A 22,183-nucleotide genomic window follows, 5' to 3' on the forward strand; every position below is an offset into this window, starting at 1 on the left:
ATGGGCAAGTAAAAGCATCTCAAGTGAAAGGCCTGCCAGTGCCCCTGCACTCCCTGTACTCAGTGCCAGTACTCTTATCTCCTGCTGTTGTATTCTCGCTCTGTCTCTTGTATTTGTAGTTGCTGTTCTCCACCTTGCCTCTCTAAATGCTTGCCTGGAGTCTGTCTTCACTGCATTCCTTGCCTGTAAAAGCAAAGGTGCTGGTGGCAGGATTTGAAACAAACAGCAAAGAAAGAAGAGAGAGACTCGTTTCTCTCAGTGCTCAGCTAAAAAGGATAGGAGTGCAGCCAGAATGCTCTTTGCTTCTGAGCACATGCGCTGCAGCAGGAGTCATCCTGGCTGGTTGGCAGGGGACAGCCTACAACAGCAGGTGCTGTTGCTCTTTCAAAAGCTGACGTGCCTTTCCTCAGAAAGGTCCTGCTCTGCAAGTGTTGGAGCAGCAAGCTCTTCCTCTCAGTGGCCATGACTGTTCTGCCATTACTCCCCATTCCCCTGGAGAGGGAATCTTTTAGATTCTTTGTTTCCTTCCTTGTGTGATGAAATCACATCACTCATTTTTGCCCTTCTGTTTCTGTTTTCTCGCTCAGTGCCTGCAAGGACTGGATTTTCTTCATGCAAACGAAGTGATCCATCGAGACGTGAAGAGTGACAACATCCTTCTCAGAACCGACGGTTCTGTCAAACTGGGTCAGTATATTCTTGGTGAGGTGCAGCGTTCCAGGGATGTGGGTGTGGGGCTGCTTGGCGTGACTGCCAGCTCCCCAAACATGGTGCTGGTGGCAGTGCAGGGACCCCTGCTGCGAGCTGAGGGCACAGTTGCAACGTGCACAGAGGTAGAAGGAGCCACAAGCAGTCAAGAGTGGCCTTGCTCTGTGTGGGTCCCTTCCAGAGGGAGGGAGTTACAAGTCTAAAGTTTCCAAAGAACAAAAGCCACTGCTAGAGGCAGTGTAAAACATGGGGGGATTTTTAAAGTCGCCAATGCCAGGAGATTCCACAGAGCAATTTCAAACTTCTACTGGGGAATTCTTTTGCTTGCTTTCCTAATTGCACAGAATTCAGATAAAACCAGTATTTTGTTTTCTCCTCAGCTGATTTTGGCCTCGCTACTCAGCTCACCCCTGAGCAGAGCAGACGGTGCTCGGTAACCGGGACTCCTTGGTGGATGGCGCCTGAAGTGGTGACAGGTCAACCATATGGCCCCAAAGTGGACATATGGTCTTTTGGAATTGTGGGAATTGAAATGATAGAACAAGAACCTCCTTACTTGGGCGAAAGTTCTGGCACGGTAAGGAGCAAATACTCACTGATCCCACTGTCTTTCTCACCTGTCCCATGTCCTGTGTGCCACTGGACAAAATCCCATTGCCATCTGCTGGAACTACTTCCACCAAGGTCCCCTCCTACAAATGTCCCTGCAACACATCAGCATCTGCTGGACTTTTGGTTGCATCAGTGGGGGAACTCAAGCCTTACCACATGCAAACAAACTCCAAACAAACTCCATTCTCACTCAACACTTTCCTTTGGGTTAGTGGTTCCAGTTCTTTTGTCTGTGTAGATGGCCTTAATAACAGGGAAAAAGCATCTTAAAAGTGTTGTTATCTTTCCAGAAATGAAGGAAGGAAACCCAAACCCAACAAAGTTTCTAAAACCATGGTCTTTAGAGAGGAACCTAACCCTGTGTGCAGTTTCTTCTCACTGGAAAACATGGGCATGAGGGTGTAATGCACAGAGTCTCTTCTGCTTCTTGTGCAGTGCTGCTGAAACACTCAGTGACCGTGTTTCTCTCCTAGCCCAAGCAACATTCTGCACGTCACCAAGGCAGAGCCTGGTGATGTGGAGAGCCTGCCAAAACCTCCTGTTTCTTTCCTGGCACTTTCTGGCATGGGCCTACCATTAATGCATTGACTTGAGCAGCCAAATGACTAGAGGGTGTCCATAGGGATGGAACCTCTCCTTCTTCTGACCTAGACAATTTTTCTTTGGCTGCAAAAATGGGAAGCTGAAATTTTCAGACTGCTGAGAGACAGAGCTGCAAGTGGCTCCTGTGTGCCCAAGCAGGCATTTTCATCCCAATACATTTGTGCAGGCATCTTAATGTGTCTGTGTTGAAGAGGAGATTGTCATGGTCTGTTTCCCTACCTGGGTATTAACTGATGAATTTCCTTTCTTTTCTTCAAATTCCCATTGTTTTCAAGAACAGCACAAAAAGCTTGATGAGTTTTGTTCTAGGGCACGTGCGCTTAAAGGACCAACAAGATGGAGAGATGCCTTTCATCTACTAACCCTTGAAATTAGTTAGTATAGCAAAGTCCCTCTTCCAAAAACCATCTCAAGCTGGCATGAATCCTCAGAGAAGCAAATGTCCTTTTGCTGATGTAGTTCCCACTAACTAGGTGAGGCAATGAAATCAGCTGCCAAGGCAAGATCTGCAGGATGGTGGAAAAGCTGTGGCTGCATCAGGGTTTGGGTTTTTGGTTGGTAAAGAAAGTCATCTCTGGGTCTGTGCCAGGGCAGAAACTGCCACTGAAGAACAGAGGTTAAACAAAGGGATCTGGGAGAGCCTTAGAGATGTGAAAGCAGGAGGTGGAGCCTGGTGTCTCCTTTCTCTCCAGGCTACATACCTGATAGCCACAGTAGGGACTCCACAGCTGCAGCAGCCCAAGCTCCTCTCGGCTTTGCTGCGTGACTTCCTGAGCTGCTGCCTGCAGACAGACGAGGAGCAGCGCTGGTCTGCCAAGGAGCTCCTGCAGGTAAAATGTGAAGGGGCTGCAGGTGAAACAGGCTCTGAGGGATGGGCTCCTCCTCCACTCAAGCCCAAGGCAGCAGATGAGCCCCCTTCCTCCTCACCTCCACTCTTGCTGCTCTTCAAATGAAAATGGTGAGGAATCCTAGACTGGGCTGGGCTGGCAGGGCCCTGTAAATGTCCTCTGGTGCAAGTGTCCTGCAATGAGCAGGGACATCTTTAAAGAGATCAGGTTGCTCAGAGCCCTTTGCCACCGGAGCCGGAATGGCTGCAGGGATGGGGCACCTACAAGCTCTTGGGGCAAGATGTGCCAGTGTGGCACCATGCTCTGAGTACACAAGTTCTTCCTTAGACCTACTCTGATTAGATGCCCTTAGTGTTTAAAAATGTTTGTCCATATCCTATTGTAACTGGCCCTGTTAAAAAAGATGTCCCGCACTTTCTTCAAAGCCACTGTGAAGTCTTGGAAAGTGGCAATAAAGTCTCCCTGGGGCCTGTCCTTCACAAAACTGAATAACTCCAGCTCCCTCTGCATTTCCTGCGAGGAGAGGTGCTCTGTCCTCTGACTGTGTCTGTTGCCCTCTTTTGTGATTTGGTAGAGAATTCAGTTTTATCTAAGGGCAAAAGAATTGAAGTAGAGCAATGCAGGGTACAGAGACATGAAATGGTGGTGGAGGAACCCAAGGAAGCCAGTCCCAGCCTAGGGGTCCGAGATTTGGCTGTGGGCAGGAGGGGCTGTGGGGGGCTCACTGTGAGCCTCTGAGGGGCCCTGGTTGGTGCCCCCCAGCCCACCCTCAGAGGTTTCTGCCATGCAAACAGGGACAGCTGGGAGGGACTTGTCCCAGCCCCATCTGCTGCCTGGCACGCTCAAGCAGACGGGAACTGTGCCAGGGTTACTGCCAGGTTGTGTGGCAGAGAGGGAACTGCAGGGCCCAGTGCCACTGGGCTGGCCCTGCTGGGAAGGAAGGTGCCATCCAGCACACGAGGGGCAGGGCATGGAAAGGCAGACACTGCTTTCTGTCCCTGTGGGAATCAGCACAGTGCCTGTCTTTCAAAGGCAGGGACCTATGTGAGTCATTGGAGTTTCCTGAAAGGAAGAAAACCCCGGGACAGAAAGCACCATTTCTAGAGCGCTGGCAGGGCAAAAATCCCAGCATGATGAAGACATCACAATAAACAGATGAGTGGGATTCTGGGCCAGGTTTGCCTGTGATGGCAAGGTCTTGCACATTGGGGATGACTGGGGAGCAGATGGTCCCATTGCTCCTCTTTCTGGGTCTTTCCAGGAACTTGATGTATCCTGATTGAGTCCCTGAAGCAATGAGCTTGGAAAGTAATGGTTCACTGTTCTTTGTTTTTTTGTTGTTTTTATTTTTTTTTCCTGGTGGACAGCATCCATTTGTAACTTCAGCCAAGCCACCATTCATCCTGGCACAAGTCATCAACTCAGTGAAGAAGACGAATAACCCTAACCCTAAACTCTAAACCTAAAACCTAACCCTAACCTTAAATGCTAACCCAAACCCTATCCCTATCTCTATCCCTTATGCTTTCCCTTACCCTTTCCCTAACCCCAACCCTAACCCCAACCCTAAGCCTAAGCCAAAGCCTAAACCTAAACCCAAACCTGAACCTAAGTCTAAGCCTAAGCCTAAGCCTAAGCCTAAACCTAAGACTAAGCCTAACCCTAGGAGACGAGAACATAGCAATCATCTCAAGATCTTATCTCTGTTACCAATTTAGAGTAGGAATGTAGAGTAGGGTTGCTAAAGAGATTTGTAGCATACAATTATAGATTAGAGTTGTAATTAATAAAGTTTCTGAAACATCAACTCACTTGGAAGATTCTCCTCCTTCTGACCTCTTCAGAAAATTCAACATTTTTTTCTGAATTACCAATTGTTTTTTATTGGTACTAAGTCACACATATGGCTTTTTTTGTATGGTTTCATAAGTGAGGAGGGCTCTTCTTCATTCATCCTCTCCAGACCGCACTGCCTTTGGAATATGACCCACTGGCTGGTTATGGCACAGCTGTGGTATTTCTAGTTGAGGCAGAAAGGGCAATGGCATTTGAAGGCAAAACCAAAGGAAGAATGAGGCAGCCCAAACATCTTGTGCCGATGCAGGCCTTCAGCTGTGACTGGAGAGCAATGGGGTTCCTGCCACTTGGATTTGTATCCCTAAATGCAATAATCTCTTTGGCTGGAGGAGAGCCTTGCTCAAGTGAGAAAGCAGAAAGATCAGAGAGGGTGCTCGGGAAGGTCTCCTGTGGCGCAGAGCTGTCAGCGCCTGTGAGGTGAGAGCGGGTCCGGCCTTGCCCGGGCTGGAGCCCCAGCAGAGCCCCGGCAGAGGCCGGAGCAGCCTGAGCCCCGGCAGAGGCAGGCTGGAAGGAGGCCCTTGGAGCTGCAAGAGGCAGCAGCCGGGCCCTGGGTGCCTCTTGCTGGGAGCGGGCGAATCCTCCACTCTCAGAGCCCAGGTGGTAGCTGGCTGCTGCCGAGGGGAAGCGCAGCCGTGCTGGGCACAGCCCGGCCTGGGGGCCATGGCCGTCTGGAATGTGCCCAGGAGCAGAGAAAGGCCAAGGGCAGCCGCGGGCCGCTGGGCTGGCTGAGGATTCCTCCTCTTCTGCCGGCTGCCCTGCAACTCCTGGCAAAGGCCAGCAGTGTGTGCAGCACTCTGGGCACCGGGGCAGGGAGCCGGGCTGCTCGGCAGGCTGGAGCACAGGGCAGCTCCTTCAGGCCCGGCACTTGTGCCAGGGAAGCGAGGCCAGCGTGAGGCAGGGACAGCTTGGCAGGGCCCATCTGCAGGAGCCAGCGCCTCACGCAGCTCTGGGAGGAAGCGCCTGCAACCCTGCAGTTCTGCACTGAGCCAGAGCAAAGGTGTGAGATGCAGAGTGTTTGGCAGAAATATTCAGGCCCACCAGGCCAGCCTGCTTTGTGCTCTGTGGTGCACAGCAAGCACTGTGCAATGCAGCTCTGAGCTGCTGGGAGAGAGGCAGTCGGGATGTGCCTGAGGTGAGTCAAGGGCTTAGCTGAAAATGTAATGAGGAAAATTGAAAAGTGCAGATGGGTCGAGGGCCCAGCTGGGAATAGAATTGGGATAGTAGAAGATTGCATATTTTAGTTAAGATTTTAAAATGAGGTAAGAAGCTAAGTTAGTAATACAGGTAGCAGAAATCATGTGCCTTACTTAAAGAGTACCAAATATATTAGGAACATAAAGCTAGGAGTGACAGGGATAGAGGAAGCAATTGTGAAGAAGCTGAGACCATAGAAAGACCTTGCCTTAAGAATAATTGAACAGTTAGGAGAGGCTTGGACCATGAGCAGCAGGTCAAAAGGTCTTGCCAACTGGCCATGGGAGGAGAGTTCACCATGAGGAAGACTGCTTTCTTCCTCCCATACAACCACTCCCTCATTTCAAAATCCCACCAACCCAGTTGAGGGAGTACAATTGTGCAGCTGTAATAGATATTCAGCTGATAAAAATGCAAAGCAGGCAGGTAATAATTATGTATTATGGGTCCTTAGAAACCTAATGTAAAACCTTTTCTGTAGAAATAGAGAGCAGGAGTCTGCAACTCCTTGCACATGTCTCTGGAAACTAGTTCACATGTGACCACGGCTGCAATAAATACCCTTCTTTTCTACTATAATTAGTTGAAGAGTCATCTGTCCGTGCTTCAAGGGTTATGCTGGAGTAGTGAACTGATTAGGATGGGAGCAGAAGAGTTTCAGCAGGCAATTTTTGGAAGAGATGAAAGGCTCTTTTGACTGGGAAAGAGGGTAAAGCCATTTGGAATGGAGAAATGATCCCAAAGTCCATCCAATTGTATCTTTGTGTCTGAATTGAAATCAGAATGATTATAGATAGCTTCATGCAATTTGTCTACAAATTTATCAAAGTCTTCATTCTTTCTTTGACAAATCTGTGTAAAAGACATAGTGTGTAACTTATCTGGAAGTGCAAGAAATGCATTACATGCTAGTTGTTGGCTCATCTGTAAGACTTGATCAATGCTCCTAGCCTGGGCAGTGGCAGTAGGCCAGGGCCACTTGCCAAGTAACTGTTGTGCTGTTAAACCATACAGAGGATCACCCTGCACTCTAGGTCTTGCTGCTTCTTGAGCACACTTTTCCTCCCAGCTTTTAAGACACATCACCTGCTGATAGGGTGGCATTCTAAGTCTTATTAGGGTATGCACATCAGCTGGAATTAATGTGTTAGATGGAAAAATATACTGCAGAAGTGACTGTGCAAGTTGGGATTTTCAACCAAATTGTGAAATTGCAGCTCTCAATTTTTCTAAAATCTTCCAATCAAAAGGTTGTCAAACTCTACTTGCAGCATTAGTTACTACAAGAAAAGCTTCTGCATCATTGGAGAGAAAAGTCCCTTCTACAATAGCATCTGCAATAACTTCTTTCTACTTTTGTTTCTCTTTGGTGGAGATAAAGCTTGGCCTGCGATTCCTCAGAAAGCATTAGGAGGACCATGCTATTTTGGGAAATTGACACTGTTTGCCCCTAGCATTCAACAGATGCTTGACATCAGGCACAAATTCCAACGTCCAAAATGTAGTGAGCATCTATTAGGCTCAGACTGCAAGGATAACATAGAATTGTGGAATTGGTCTTCAGTTATCCTGGCATCACTTTTTACACCAGGATTAGCTTCATCACATAGGCCCTTACATCATTCAAACGATTGGCTTGTTGGACAGGAAAACAAATTAACATTACATCTGCAATCCGGAATGAGCTTACCACTGATGTAGGTAGCATACGCCACGCTGTGTTATAGGATAGGACTGCTGTAGATTCTTGTTGCTAGCACAAGGAGATGAGCGTGAAGATTTTGAAGGGATGTGTTGCATGAATCTCTCTGACCACTCTGGATCTCTTGACAAGAAAATGTCATTGCTTAAGGAGAATATGAAAAAGCTGACAGTTGTTGAGAATTCTTTTGATGAGTGGCTAAAATCCTGGGGAATAACAGGCTAGATCAAGGATTTAGTACCCTTTGGCATAATGATACTTTGTCTTCTTTTTTCAATTCTGCTTGTAGTGCCTTGCTGTGCCGAAAATAATTGAATGTGCTTTTAAATCAGCCTGGCTTGTGCAAAAACAAAACCGGGGAACTGTTGGGAGTTTTCTGCAGATTGAGGAGTTCTTGCTAGACAACGGCCATATTCAGCCGATGCACAATCCAACCTGCTTGTACTAATGGACAATGGACACATTCACAAACAATGGATAATGGACATATTCAGAAATGGGGTCGTATATCCTTGAGAAAAATTCAAGAAGACTCATCAGGACTCAGCAAATTTGACAGCAAGCTTGGGAAAGAAGGAAAAAATTGAACCATGAGTGGGCCAGAAGACGACAGCAAGACGCGTGAAAAATTAGGTGATCCAATCAGCATTCTAATTTAGATGTGTAAACAGCTAGGATTAACCAATCATGTATTAGCTAGAGACACGTGGACAGTAGAGATTTATTATAAATATAGTCTTTTTAGGGATAATAAATTTGGCTTCACTGGATCATATTGGTTATGGTGTGATATCCCTGAACCTCCGCACCACGCACAAGGGCAACTGGGGAGGCCCAGCCTGGGCAGCAGCAGAAAGGAATTTCCCTGGCAGGGCAGGGCTGTGGTGCAGCACGTCCCCAGCAGGAGCCTGGAGCAGTCCAAGGCTTTGTATGGGCAGGCAGGAGCAGGCAGGAGGCAGAGCTGGCAGCAAAGGAAGGGCCCAGCCAGGTGGGGCAGCCAGGGGATGCCGACAGCCTGCAGGGACAGAGGCGCAGGGCAGGGACACCATGGGACAGCCTGGGCTACACAGGGCACAGGGATGGGCAGCAGCTGCAAGACAGCCCTGACAAAGCCAACATGGGCAGCACTTTGGCCATGGCTGCTGGCCCTGGGCCTAAAGCTACGAGGGGACAAGTGACCCTTGCAGGGCTGGGGCCTCATTGCCTCCTTGTCCCTGCTCAGCAGCCTGGCAGGGGCCGCCCTATGCTCTTGCCCCTGGCATTGCTCATGCCCACATGCCAGTGCCCATCCCGGGAAGAGCCCTGAGCAAGGAGGGTGGGACAGGATCTGCCTGGCCAGGGGCTGGGGCTCAGGCCTTGGCCCTTTGCATTCATGACACACATCCAGGTGTGCTCAGCACAGAGACACCTTTGCCTTGCTTGTCCCCAGCTGTCATCACTGCCTCCAGTGTTCTGCTCTCCCTGGAACCTGGTGACACTTTCTCAGTCCTGTCCCTCACAGGGATCTATTCAAAGTACAAGAAACTTAAGTGTTTCAATCTCACTTTGAGCTCTTGAGAAGTTCTTTTAGCCCACTCTGAGGGACTGGGTCTGATGCAAAGAGCACCAAAGCCCCAGATGGTCATTGAAGTCCCTGTGCTGTGTCTGTGCTGCTGAGCTGGGCCGGGCTCCTGGCCCAGAGGCAGCTCCTGGCAAGGGCAGCGCTGCAGAGAGACAACTCTGGCCAGGAGCAGCGCCTGTGCACAGCCCAGCAGGGCTGGGGTACTGCCAGGGCCCCTCAGGGACACCAGCAGGGCACAGACAGAGCTCACAGGGGCTCAGCACTGGCAGGGGCTGTGGGATGGCCCCGAGGGGGCTGTGTCACAGCAGCACCTCTGGGGCTGTGTCATGGAGGCACAGAGCAGCTGGGATGTCAGCAAGGGGCTGTGTGACAGCACAGAATGGGCTGTGTGACAACACTGAGGGGGGAGTGACATCACAGAGCCAGCTGTGACATCCTAGAAGGTGGTTCTGTGACATCACAACGTGGGTGGTGACATAGAGTATGATATCATAGGGCAGCTGTGTGATGTCACAAAGAAGGCTGTGAAATCACAGACAAGGCTGTGACATCACAGGGTTACTGTGACATCACAAATCTGCTCTGTGACATCACATATCAGCTGAATGGCATCATATGGAATATGTGTGACATAACAGAGTGGTTGTGTGACATCATAGGAGGCTGTGTGACATCACTGGTAGCCTGTGACATCACAGGGGCTGTGTGACCTCACAAGGATGCTGTGTGGCATCACAGGGGCAGTATGACATCACAGGGGCAGTGTGACATCTCAGGGGCTGTGTGACATCACAGGGGCTGTGTGAGGGCACTGAGGAGGTCACTCTGCCCCGGCCCCCCCGACAGTTCCCCCAGAGCAGTCCAACCCTGCTCATGCACAGCGGGGTCCCCTGTCCTCCTGGGTCCCCCCGGGTCCCCCCGGCCCCACAGCCTCCCCCAGAGGATGTTCCACGAGATCGACCCCAGAGCCTGACACGGGGACAGGGAGCCAGGGCCCTGGGGGTGGGACATGGGGACAGGGACCCCCTGGCACCATCCCTGTGTCCCCCAGGGCCAGAGCCTGGGCCAGGGCTCCTTCACCCTGTTACAAACGAGGCCTTGAGAGCGCTGAAAAAATCCCTGGCAAGGGATCAGTAAAAACCAGATTTAATATTAAGGGACAGAAGCACAAAGTTCCTTGGCAAAAGTGACTCTGTTCCTGACCGGGCACTTCAGGCACACCAAGGAAACAAAGCAACTACAAAACCAAACAAAATTCAGGCAGTCAAACGAGAAATGAACCATGAACTGTCCGTGTGTGTGTGCGTGCATGTGTGTGTGACTAAAGGACAGTGTGGGCAAGGATAAAAGGAATGCAGCCTAAAAGCTAAGCCGAGCTCAAACTTAACAGACCTTGATTGATACCTTAGACTTCAGCATTTAGCAAAAGAACAGCACTTGACAGTATTTAACCTTATTTATAACCTAGGACTTAATGATTTCACAGTTGAATAACACTTAACAATATTCAACTTATCGTATAACTTATACTAAACTTCATTACTTACTAAAAGAACAACCCTTAGGAGCATTTAACATAGTTTACAGCTTGTGACTCACCCTTACTTGCAGGCCTGACTGACTCAGCTATCCAAGGCACTCAAGCCCCTCAGAGAGCAGCATTTCTGCCACATTTCCCCAGCACAGGCACTCCTGTGTGCACACAGACACCAAGAGTCAGTGCAAGGCACCTGGGAGAAATTCCCCTGAGTCCAGGAAATGCTCACTGTGGATCCTTTGGCATCTCCCCAGCGGGTGAAGGGTTGAGCCTGGAAGAGTGGGGGGATCGGCCCAGGCTCCGTCGTTGTTTGAGATCCCCGAGTGCAACAAACGGGAGAGTTCCTGGCTGGGAGAGGCCCCACTCAGAGGGAGTCGCTGGCCCAGAAGAGCTCCAAGAGCTCCTTTCGTAGCGCTGTTTGCAGGGCCCCAAGAGAGGGGCTTCAGTCCCAGCAATGGCTCATCCTGGCCGCACTTGGCACCAACAGCTTTCTTTGGCATTGTGTGAACAGGGATGTTGTGCCGCTGAGGGAACACAAACAGTTCCCAGGGCTGCTCCTACAGGAACCAGGGGCTGGTTGGGCAGCAGCAGTGCCTGGAGCAGACAGTGTTTGTGATGAGCTGCAGAGGAGCTGAGCCCAGGGGCTGTTGGCTAAGGCTGAGCCCCAAGGAGCATTTCTCAGCTGGCAGGGTGGCCTGGGAAGGGGAGGGGGGAATGCAGCAGCAGCACAGGGCCCATGGAACCAAGGGACCATTGTGACACTGTGGGGCCCTGTGAGACCAAGGGACCACTGTGACACTGCTGAGACTCATGGAGTCATGGAGAGCACTGTGACATTGCTGGGCCTCATGGAACCAAGGGGACCGTACAGACGACTGTGTGGCTCCATGGAATGTAGGGATCATTGTGACATTGTGAGGCCCCATCAAACCAAAGGTGCATTGTGACATTGCAATGCCTCATGGAACCATGGAAAGACCATTAAGAGACTTCACAGCCTCATGGAACCAAGGGGCCATTGTGGCACTGAGGGGCACCATGAAACCAAGGAGACCATTCTGACACTGAATGGAACTCATGGAATTACAGAGACCCTTTGACACTATGAGGCCCCATGGAATAAGGAAAGCATTTTGACACTGTGAGTCATGGAACCAGTGAGACAATTGTGACCCTGGGGGTCCCCACAGAACCAAGAGGACCATTGTGATACTGTGGGGCCTTGTGAAACCAAGAGGTCTTTGTGACACTGCAGGACTGCATGGAACCAAAGCTCCAGGGTGACATAGAGGGGCCTCCTTTCATCAATGGTCCATTGTGACACTGTGGAGCCAAAGGGGACCATTGTGACACTGCAAACCCCCAGGGTCCAAAGGTCCATTGTGACATTGGAGGGCACATGGAACAGAGGAGTCCTGTGACACTGTGGGGCCTGGGGAACAACAGAGACCATTGTGACACTGCAAGACCTCATGGAACCAAGGTGTCATTGTAACACCATAGTGCAGCATAAAATTAAGGGAGCATGGAACAGGTTGGGCTGGTTCAGCCTCCTGGGCCCCCTTACTTGTCCAGCTTACCTTGGCAAGTTGAGGGTCTCATCTGCTATTGAAACACTGGGGCTCTGTGCTTTCCTTGCTATGGAAAAGAACTGTCCTTCTCCTCCAGGTGCCCATGGCCACAATTGGGATTTCACCTCCAACATTGCCTTATTGTGATAGATGGAGGAGATTGTTGGCTCAAAACATTTAATGTGTGGGGATGAAAGGGCAGGTCAAGCACTGCTTTGCCCTGGAACCCCAATTCCCCCAGAGCCTCTATCCCAGCCCAGCAGTGTCTGCCAGTCCCTGGCACAGCATAGGCAATGCTCCACAGCCACCTCTGCAGCCCCCAGCCCAGCTCCTGAGGGACCAAATGAGCCCAAGTCCCAGCTGGGGGAAGAGCCCAGGAAGACCAAAGGGTATTGAAGGCTGACCACAAGGCAAGCACACATCTTGACCCTACCTCCTCTTGGAATTTCCTTCTGAACAGTGCTGGAATCCAGGAGTTGGTAGCTGTATGTGTGCTTCTCTGTATCTTTTTTGTGTTTTTCTCTTTCTGTGTCTTCTTCTTCTGTTTCTGTGCTCCGGCAAATTTTGATTAACATTAAATTGAACAGGCTTAGAATTTGTGAGGTTGCAAGTGCTAAGTCAATGCTTTGAGAATTTTTTTTTGTTGGTTGAATGTCTGTCGTAGTTTGAACATGAGAAGCATTGTACAAAGTAATACAAAACTTTTTGTGTAACTGACAATCTATTAAACCACTAAGATACTGAACATGCCTCTGTTATACACATATGTTAAAGATGAAAAACCCAGGAACCTCCTCTTTCTTTTCAAGTCAACAAAGAAATAGCGCGCCCTGGCCCCCATCTCAACCAAACCAAACCAAACCAAACCAAACCAAACCAAACCAAACCAAACCAAACCAAACCAAACCAAACCAAACCAAACCAAACCAAACCAAGCAACCCTACCATGGGCCGAGCCCCTTCTCCCCTCCCCAGGCCATCCCCTGTCCCCATCAGCCCCATTCTAACCAAACCAAACCCTAACAACTACCAAACAGGAAAACAAAAGAGGCCACAAAACCCCAACCAGAACAAAGCTAGCCAGAGCTATTAAAATCTTACCATTAAGTCCCCTCTCCCCAACACAACTGAAACCAAAAACCCCTACAACCTATAACCCATAAAAAATAACCCTACAACTAAAATTAAACATAAAAAACCCCAAAAACCAGCTATAAAACCAATCCTAACACAACACAACCATTACTTCCACCACAAGTTACTCTTGGGTCAGGTGTTAACCCTTTCCATATTTCAATCCTCTTCCAAGTAAAAGAAAAATAAAATACAAACATATATTAAAACAACAAACAATTAAACCATCAAGATCAGTAAAGAAGAAAAAAAATCCCAATTAAAAAAGAAGAAAAAATACCTTAATCTTAAAACTAAAATCCTCTTATAAACCATAAAAAACCCTCTTTTTCTTTATAACACCTAAAACTATAAAAAAATATTCAAATTATTATCAAACTGAAACCTCCATACTAAGAGAAAAAAAAAACCAAAACTTTAAACTTTTTATGTAATTCCATAAAAAGTTTAAACAGAAATAAAAAGTAATCTAGTACCCTCAAGAGAAGATCTCTATTCCCAGAGATAAAGATATTTTAAAAGTAAACAATAAAAAAATTTACCTTTGAACAACTCATCTTTAAAATACTAGCTCATTAGTTGATGTGGCCCACCAACAAGATGCAATCTTGTAGCTATAAAAACAACTTCACAATAACAAATTTCCCCAGACAGCTGTTAGCCATGACAAAATAAAGAACCACAAAAACTATTTTTTCCTCTTGTAAAAAAATGTCCATAACCATAACAAGAAAACTTCTCTCCCTAAGTAAACTAAAAAAATCTATTCTAGAAATAGTAAACTAACCAGAAATTTTAAGTTTACTTAACAAACACAAGTTGAACATTTGAACAGTTTAATAACCATCATAGCTCTTCCCTCAGCTCTCTGGGATGTCCCAGCAGCATCTGACATGTTCCCCATGCCCAAGGGATTTCTGTACAGGAACAGTTGTAGACAAGGACATAAGAAATCGCAATTCTTTGACAGATATAAACACAACAAGATGTTGAATATTGATATATTTATTTGAACTTCAGAAAGACTGAGGCACTCCCTGAGTTTCAAAGCATGAAATGAGTCAGTTGAGAGGCACTTGAATGACCAGAGAGCATCCAGAGGAGAAAAACTGGGAGGAATGGGAAGGACATAGATCGAGCTGGTCTACTGAAGAGATGTCCTTAGACATGGCCATTTAAAAAGGAGAGCTGGAAACACCTGAAGGAAGACTGAGAGGAAGTAATACACTGAATATTGGTGAGAAAAGAAGAGAGGAAGATCAGTATTTCTTCACATTCTGCCATCAGCACACTTCTCGGAAATTCTTGGTCCTGGTGGGAAAACTTTGCGACTTCTTAAAAGTAGTCAAGGTACCCCGATAATAAAAATGTGCTTGTACATTATGAAACTAACAGATATTAAAACCTGCGCTCCTTTGCAGGCAGACATCAGTTGTGTGCCCATGAACAGGCAGTGCCACTTGTGCCCTGAGGTGCTGAGTTGAGATTGGATCTGTCTGAGAGCACCTGAGGGAGAGCAGAAGACTTTGCAAGCTGCAGGTCCCTGACAGCCTCGCAGGGCTCCTCTCCCATCAACATCTGCTCTGCTCCAGTCTGAAACAGGGCCCAGCCTGCTGCCAGGATCATCAGAGAGCTGAGGTGTGTGCTGAAATTCAATGCCCTCCCCATCCCACAGCAGCCCTGCATTTCCCTCCTGCAGCCTTATCTCCCGCACAGCTATGGAGGCTCTTTGGGCTCTGGAGTGTTCCAGCAGACTCCAAGGGCAGCTGAGCTCTGCCTTTGTCACAGTCAGGCCTGGCCAGCACAGGCCATGCTCAGCAATTTCTTCTGTGTGCCTGGCCTTGCTGTCAGCCCCGGCAGTGGCTGCGTGGCCCCTTTGTGGCCCTGCGATGGCCCAGCCATGGTGGCCCAGCCCCTGTGCAGGCCCAGCCCAGGCCAGGAGCATTGCGGCTGGGAACGGCCCCTGTGCCGTGGTGCCCACAGCAGCCTTGGGGCTCTGTGCCCCATGGCCTCCCTGCTGGGCAGCCTCTGCCAGCTCCTGCAGCGCCCGGGGCATCTGTGGGGCTGCACAGACAGCCCTGCCCCGGGCTCTGCCGGCCTCTGGGCCAACAGAGAGGCCAGCCAGTGCTGGCCATGGCTGGGATCAGGGCCTGAGCCCTGCAGGAGGATGGAGCTGGGTCACAGCCAAACTCAACCTAGGCCAAAGCTGGGCTCAGCAGCCAGGGCTGCCAAGGGCTGGGCACAGAGGCTGGCTCTGACTAATGTCCTGGGCCCCCTCCCTTCTCTGTCCATGCCACCAAAGGCACAGAGCAGCCTCCTCTCTGGAGCACTTCCCTGTTTGCAATGCCTTGCACAGGCGCTGGCCCTGCCCCACAAGGCCTGACCTGAGTCCTGCCCCTGCACACTCAGCCAGGCTGAGATGGACACTGATGGTTTCTGGGCCAGGCTCTCCGAGCCCAGCCCAGCTCCCTGCAAGCTCTGCCAGCTGCCCTGAGCTCTGGGCAGCACCAAGGGCCTCTCCCCAGCCCAGCCCAGCCACCTCTGGCCCCACAGCTCTGCTCAGGCCAGGCTGCTCTGGGCACTGCCCCATGGCCTCAGCCCCTGGCAAGGGCACAGCAGCAGCTGCAGCTGCCACAGGACTCAGCCCCAGCCATGGGAGAAGGTGCTGGGCCAAGGCCACAGGAGGCTCCCTGGCTGCCCTGCTCCCCTCGGGCTGAGGTGCTGAGAGCTCTGCAGCCCCTGCTGCCATCCCATCTGCCCAGGGCAGCACAAGAGCCGTGGCCTTGGGGCCCTCAAGAGCTGCTCCTGCTCCAGGCCCAGGACCCATCCCAGAGCTGGGGCAGCCACAAAGCTGTGCCCATTTCTCTTCATTGCTGCTCTGATGAGCATGGATCCTCAGCCACTTGGAGGTTGCTGACCAATTTTCCTACTCCAGTGGCCTCTTCTTTCTGAGCCCTTCGCTTCAGGAATTCAGTGAGAAAGGCTCATAAACATTTGCACAACAACACAGGGGAAAAAAAGGCTCCGGGGAATAATCTATATTAATTCTTCTTTGGGAAAAATTATTCTTCCTGTTAATACAGAGATCTTTATTTTGTGTAAGCACATAGGTAGCACAGCTCCTGGTTGGCTGTTTTCTCAAAACCCTCTAACTTTATGAATCCCAGCAGAGAAGCACTAAAAGGACAGTAAAAGGTAATGGGACAGCTTCTTTTAGAAAATAAGACAAAGGAAGGAGGGCAAGCCCAGGTTGGCCCCTTTGTTTGCTACCAAGACGGCTCCATAGCCCTGCTGCGGGTAGCAACCCTGTAGGCATGGTAAGATAAGGACAAAAGGCCATACCAGACCTCTATCATTGCTCAGTTGTCTTTTAATTCAGCGGGGACTGGAGGGCAGGACCGAGTTGGCCTCTGTTCTCACCCCTAAGATACACCAACTATGGATAGCAGCCACATAGGCACAGTAGATGGGACTCAAAGCCATACTGGACCTCTTGGATGCCCTTTTGTCCATTCCAAATAAGTGTGTCTAAGGAAATCCTGAGATTTTTTTCTCCCATTCCCACTGTCCTTGCCCACATCAACAGATGCTGGTATGACTCATTCAAGAGAGAGATAAATTTTTTGACTTAATTGTTCAAGCAAAATGACTTATAAAAAAGAAAAGGGAGCCTTGTTATAGATGAGCAATTCTATGGTTGGCTCTCACGATTAAGGGGTGAATATTAAATATATGTTAAGGATCATTTTGTAGATGTATAGTTATCCTTCCCCTCCCCCTTGCATTGTTATCACAGGATGGCCTCAATAGTCAGGGCATTTGGGAAGGTCGGCTTGTTACTATGGCAGCACCTGACCTCCAATCAAAGTGTAAGACAGTGATCTCCACCACTGGACAGTGAAGAAGGAGTCGATTGACAAGATTTTGGGAGGGGCTAGAGGTATAAAAGACAGAACACCCATTTTGTAGATGAGCACACAGTGACTGAATTCTTTGCTCTTGGTGCTGTATTCTTTTCTTTATTCAGTCTTCTGTTGTATTTTGATAAGGTCTTAATAAAGCATTTACATTTTTGAAAGTGAAAATAGCTTCTCACACGGGGCTGGGGAATGTGGGCCAAGGTTGTCCATACTGGTTGAGCTCCAAGGTACAACTTCACTGACCTGGCCAGACCTCCTTAGGAGAGACCCTGGATCAATATCAATCACGGAATGCTGCAATCACCTCTTCTCTAAAGAGAACAGTAATAAAATACACTCTTTAAAAAAGGAATACATATTTCTTAGAAGCTCATTGAAATATTTCTTCATAACTGCAAAAGGAAAACTTCCTGCTGAACTTAACTAGACCACAGGGAAATCAAGGCAGAGCCAGGGTTTGTCAGGACTTGCTTGATCCTAATGAGCCCTGTTGTGCATTTGGAGCTGAGCCCATGAACCCTGGGCCTGACGGGAAACTGCACAAACCTTTCCAGGGGTCAAAGTTAGTGGAAAACCCCAAAGTGTCTCAAGGCACCAATGGGTCTCACTGAGGTCGATCTCCAACACAGGCTCCTCATGGACTCCTGGGAGGAGAGAATTGGAGACCAGGATGGCAAAAAGCTTCTGAGAGACTCAGTGTAGAAAGGAAATTCCAAAGTACCTTAAAAACCTTGAGTAACTCCAAGTATTAATGAGCACTACTGAGTATCAGTACAGAGCTCTCAAGGGACTCGTTAAAGCAGATAATTGGGGCCATGATTGTACAAAGCTCTCACAGAGCCTGTATCAAAAGGGAAACACCAAATACCTTAAAAAAACTAAAGCACCCTGAAGTATTAATGAGCCACAATGAGTGTTGTTACTGACAAAGCCTCTCCAGGGACTAATTACAGCAGATAGTTGGAGGCCATGATTGCACAAACCTCCCAGAGACTCCAAGTTAAAAGCCAAATCAAAGTCCTTTGAAAAACCTGCGGAGAGGCTCCCGGCTCAGAGACAGATCCTGGCAAGGGCAGTGCTGCAGAGAGACATCTCTGCCCAGGAGCAGCTCCCGTGCACAGCCCAGCAGGGCTGGGACACTGCCTGCAGCCACCCTGGGCACAGCACAGAGGCACAGAGGGGTTAAACTCAGCCTGGGCTGGGAGCACAGAGCAGAGCTACCTCAGGGCTCACTAGAGCAGAAATCAGCCCAGGTTTGAAACAGTCATTCCCTGGCTGTGGGAAGAGAAGCTGCAGTTCCTGCAGCGATCTCCTGGAGCTGGCACATCCCACAGCTTTTAGGACCTTTCAGGAGGACTCTCAGAGCTGCTGTAGGGCAGGGCTGTGGGCCTAGGGCAGGGCTGGCTTTCCCTGCTGCCCCAGCCCAGGCACAGCCCAAGGCAGCTCCTGTTGCCAGGCTCTGCTGCAGGGCTAAGAAGCCAGGGCTGCAGCCAGGGGTGCCCAGGGCTGTCCTGCAGAGCAGGGTCCTGCAGCCCAGGGCGCTGTGCTGGGGCAGGGACTCTGCTGCCTGCCAGGGACAGCTCTCAGCCAGCCCGGGGAGCTGCTCCCAGCACTGGGGAGAAGCTCTGGGGGGAAGGAGCCAACCTGAGCAGGGCAGGGGCTGCTGCTGAGAGGGGCTGGGTGGGGCAGGGCTGCTCCCAGCTCCAGACCTGCCTGGGCACAGCTCCGGAGGACACTTCCCAAAGAAGGTAAGCCAGGGATTGCTGTAAAGATCAGGAGCTTTCATGAGAGTGTTTTCAATTTCCTGCTTGGAGTAGAGTGGGAAGGTTAGGGTGATGACATAAAGATTTTTGTTTTTATACATTTTTCATCTCTTTGTAGCTCTGCAAATTACTATTATATAGTTATAAAACTATAATATTTCCCTAACTCTATTAAACTCTTAGTTAGGTCAAATTACTATTATATACTTCTAGAACTATAACCTTTAATTCTTCCATAACTATAATCTTTAATTAACTCTAGTATGTTTGTCAACCTTTCTCTTAGATTTTAGAACAATAAGCTAACTGTCTAAATACATTCCTGAAACACTTTATAGCCTTATTATCAGGAATAGGACCTACAAGAAGAACATTCTGGATTCTGACCAGAATATGAGCAGTCATAATAAAAAGGGAAAGCAAAGAAGTCTTTGGACCTACTCCAATGGGTTGACCCAGGGATGTGTAACCAGGGCAACTGAATCTGCTATTGGATGTTCCTGTTAAATATCCTAATTAATCAACCTTAATAAATTGCTTAAATCAGGGGCCAGGATGTGCTAAATCCCCACCGGGACACCTGGAAGTTTCCAATTAATGTCTGGTTTTTACTTTACTGTTCTAACATTGCTGCAAGGGTTGTTTTTTTTTTTTTTGTCTTCGGATTACAGACAACAGGGGGGTGAGAGAAGCAGAAGAGGAATTGTAATCCCAGAATTCCAGAACATTCTGAGTTGAAAGGGACACACAGGATCATCAAAGGAATGTTTGAACATTTACGGAGACTCCAGAACTGTAACTTTGGGTGGTCAGTCTCTCTGCTGGGAGCCTCCCAAATGGCCCTCAGCCACTCCTCAGCCCTGGACAGCAGCAGCATCACCTCTGCAGGGCCCAGCAGGGCTCTCCTGAGCTGCCCTTTCCCAGCTGCACACAGAGCCTGCCCCAGCCAGGGCCCTGCACACGGGCAGGTTTCTGTAGGGCCCCGGCCAGGGCACACAGGCTGGGATGGGCTCTGTGAGCGCTGGCAGGGAAAAGGCTCCTCTCAGGAGGGAATGTCCAGGCCCAGGGAGATGCTCAGGGAAGGAGAGGGGGCTGAAGACAGCAGTGCTGGGGGCAGGATGAGGGCACTGTTGGTGTGTGGGAGGTGCCGGGCACAGCTGGGCATGGGATCACTGTCCTGAGTGCCCGGCTGTCTCTGCCCTGCCCTCTCAGGCACAGCACCACAACATCTTCTCTTGGTTCAGCCCTGCCCTGATATTGTCACTGTTATCTGCTGCTCTCAGAGAGGCTCTGGCATTTGCAGCAGCTGAGTTAGGCTCTGCCCTTGGCATTCTTTCCAGGCAGGGCTGTCCATGGAAATGGGGTGTCCAAGCTTCCTTGGCACCTGTGGGGCTGTGGGCAAAGCAGTCCATGGGAAAGGGGAATGAGCTGAGCCCCCTCCCTAAGATCCCATCATGGGCACAGCCAGGGATCTCCTTGCTGTGCCCTTCCAAGCTCTGAGCTGCCCTCCTCGTGCAAATATGTGCCAGAGCCTCTGGGAGTTCCCTGAATGTCCCGCAGGGAAGGGCAGAGCTGCCAGAGCTGAGGAAATGCTGCTGGGTTTGCCAAGGGAGCCATGAGTGTCCTTGGCACAAGGGGGTGCTGAGACCTTGCCCAGAGACCTCGAGAGAGGGTGAGACATTCAGGGATCCCTCTGCTCTGGGCAGGGTCTGGTTTATCCCAGGGAGACCCAGGAGTATGATTGTGCTCTGATTGCAGCCTAAGGTGCAAAGCCAGAGCAGGTGGGAACAAGCCCATCCAGCCCCTCACCTTCCCTCAGCCACAGGGAATCCTTTGGTTCTCCCATCTCTCAGTAGCAAACTCTGAGTGCAGCAGAAATGCTGGGGATTTCTGACGTCAGACAGCCAGGAATGAAGGGTGGGGAGGAAGACAATTCCTAAAAAAACGTCCTGCTATTCATGTCTTATATGACCGTGAATGCAGATGCTAGCAAGCCTGTCTGCATTAGAAGCGATTCCCCTGTCAAATCCTGAATATTCAGCCTTGTCCCTCTGCCCCATGGCCACAAATCCAGGAGACCAGGGCAGGGATGGCTCCTTGAGAGCCCCTAAGCACAGGCCTGGCTGCTCCCGGCAAACTCAGCCAGAACAACTGGAGCTCAGGCTGGCACCTGGGTGAAGGTTTTACCAGAGCAGGAACAAGGCTACAGGGACAGTCTGCGGGGAATGGCCCAGGCTTGGCTCAAAGCAGCCCCTTCTGACTTGTCACTGTCCTTTCTCCATGAACAGGTCCCCATGCCCAGCCACAGCAAATGTCCAACAGCAGCTCCATCAGCCAGTTCCTCATGCTGGCATTGGCAGACACGCGGCAGCTGCAGCTCCTGCACTTCTGCCTCTTGCTGGGCATCTCCCTGGCTGCCCTCCTGGGCAACGGCCTCATCATCAGCGCCGTAGGCTGCAGCCGCCTCCTGCACACGCCCATGTTCTTTTTCCTGCTCAACCTGGCCCTCAGCGACCTGGGCTCCATCTGCACCACTGTCCCCAAAGCCATGCACAATTCCCTCTGGGACACCCGAAACATCTCCTACACAGGATGTGCTACTCAGGTTTTTCTGCTGATCTTCTTCATGGGAGCAGAGTATTTTCTCCTGACCGTCATGTGCTACGACCGCTATGTGTCCATCTGCAAACCCCTGCACTACGAGACCCTCCTGGGCAGCAGAGCTTGTGCCCACATGGCAGCAACTGCCTGGGCCAGTGCCTTTCTCAATGCTCTTCTGCAAACAGTCAATACATTTCGCCTGCCCCTGTGCCATGGCAATGCCCTGGGCCAGTTCTTCTGTGAAATCCCCGCCATTCTCAAGCTTTCCTGCTCACACTCAAAGCTCAGGGAATTTGGGCTTCTTGTGTTTTCCATCTGTGTAACATTTGGTTGTTTTGTGTTCATTGTTTTCTCCTATGTGCAGATCTTCAGGGCTGTGCTGAGGATCCCCTCGGAGCAGGGACGGCACAAAGCCTTTTCCACATGCCTCCCTCACCTGGGCTCTCTCTTTTCCTCAGCACAGGCACATTTGCTCATCTGAAGCCTCCCTCCATGTCCTCCCCATCCCTGGATCTTGCCCTGTCAGTTCTGTACTCGGTGGTGCCCCCAGCCCTGAACCCCCTCATCTACAG

General features: G+C 50.0%; 1 protein-coding gene across 1 annotated transcript; it reads left to right on the forward strand.

Annotated features, from left to right (window-relative positions):
• The first annotated feature begins 611 nt into the window (after positions 1–611).
• Positions 612–4,239, forward strand: LOC134434676 (serine/threonine-protein kinase PAK 1-like). The gene is made up of 4 exons (XM_063183314.1): positions 612–687; positions 1,089–1,285; positions 2,616–2,753; positions 4,139–4,239. Exons 2-4 carry the CDS (start codon positions 1,163–1,165, stop codon positions 4,229–4,231), a joined length of 354 nt encoding a protein of 117 aa, XP_063039384.1. The 5' UTR covers positions 612–687; positions 1,089–1,162; the 3' UTR covers positions 4,232–4,239.
• The last annotated feature ends 17,944 nt before the right edge of the window (positions 4,240–22,183 follow it).

The sequence above is a fragment of the Melospiza melodia genome, unplaced genomic scaffold, assembly GCF_035770615.1.
Source record: "Melospiza melodia melodia isolate bMelMel2 unplaced genomic scaffold, bMelMel2.pri scaffold_45, whole genome shotgun sequence".
In the NCBI taxonomy this organism is placed as follows: domain Eukaryota; kingdom Metazoa; phylum Chordata; class Aves; order Passeriformes; family Passerellidae; genus Melospiza; species Melospiza melodia.

Coding starts and splice junctions, on each gene's coding strand:
- LOC134434676 (XM_063183314.1), top strand. CDS start 1,163: ATGGCGCCTGAAGTGGTGACAGGTCAACCATATGGCCCCAAAGTGGAC. Junction 1,286..2,615: donor TGGGCGAAAGTTCTGGCACG/GTAAGGAGCAAA, acceptor CTTTCTCTCCAG/GCTACATACCTGATAGCCAC. Junction 2,754..4,138: donor CTGCCAAGGAGCTCCTGCAG/GTAAAATGTGAA, acceptor CCTGGTGGACAG/CATCCATTTGTAACTTCAGC.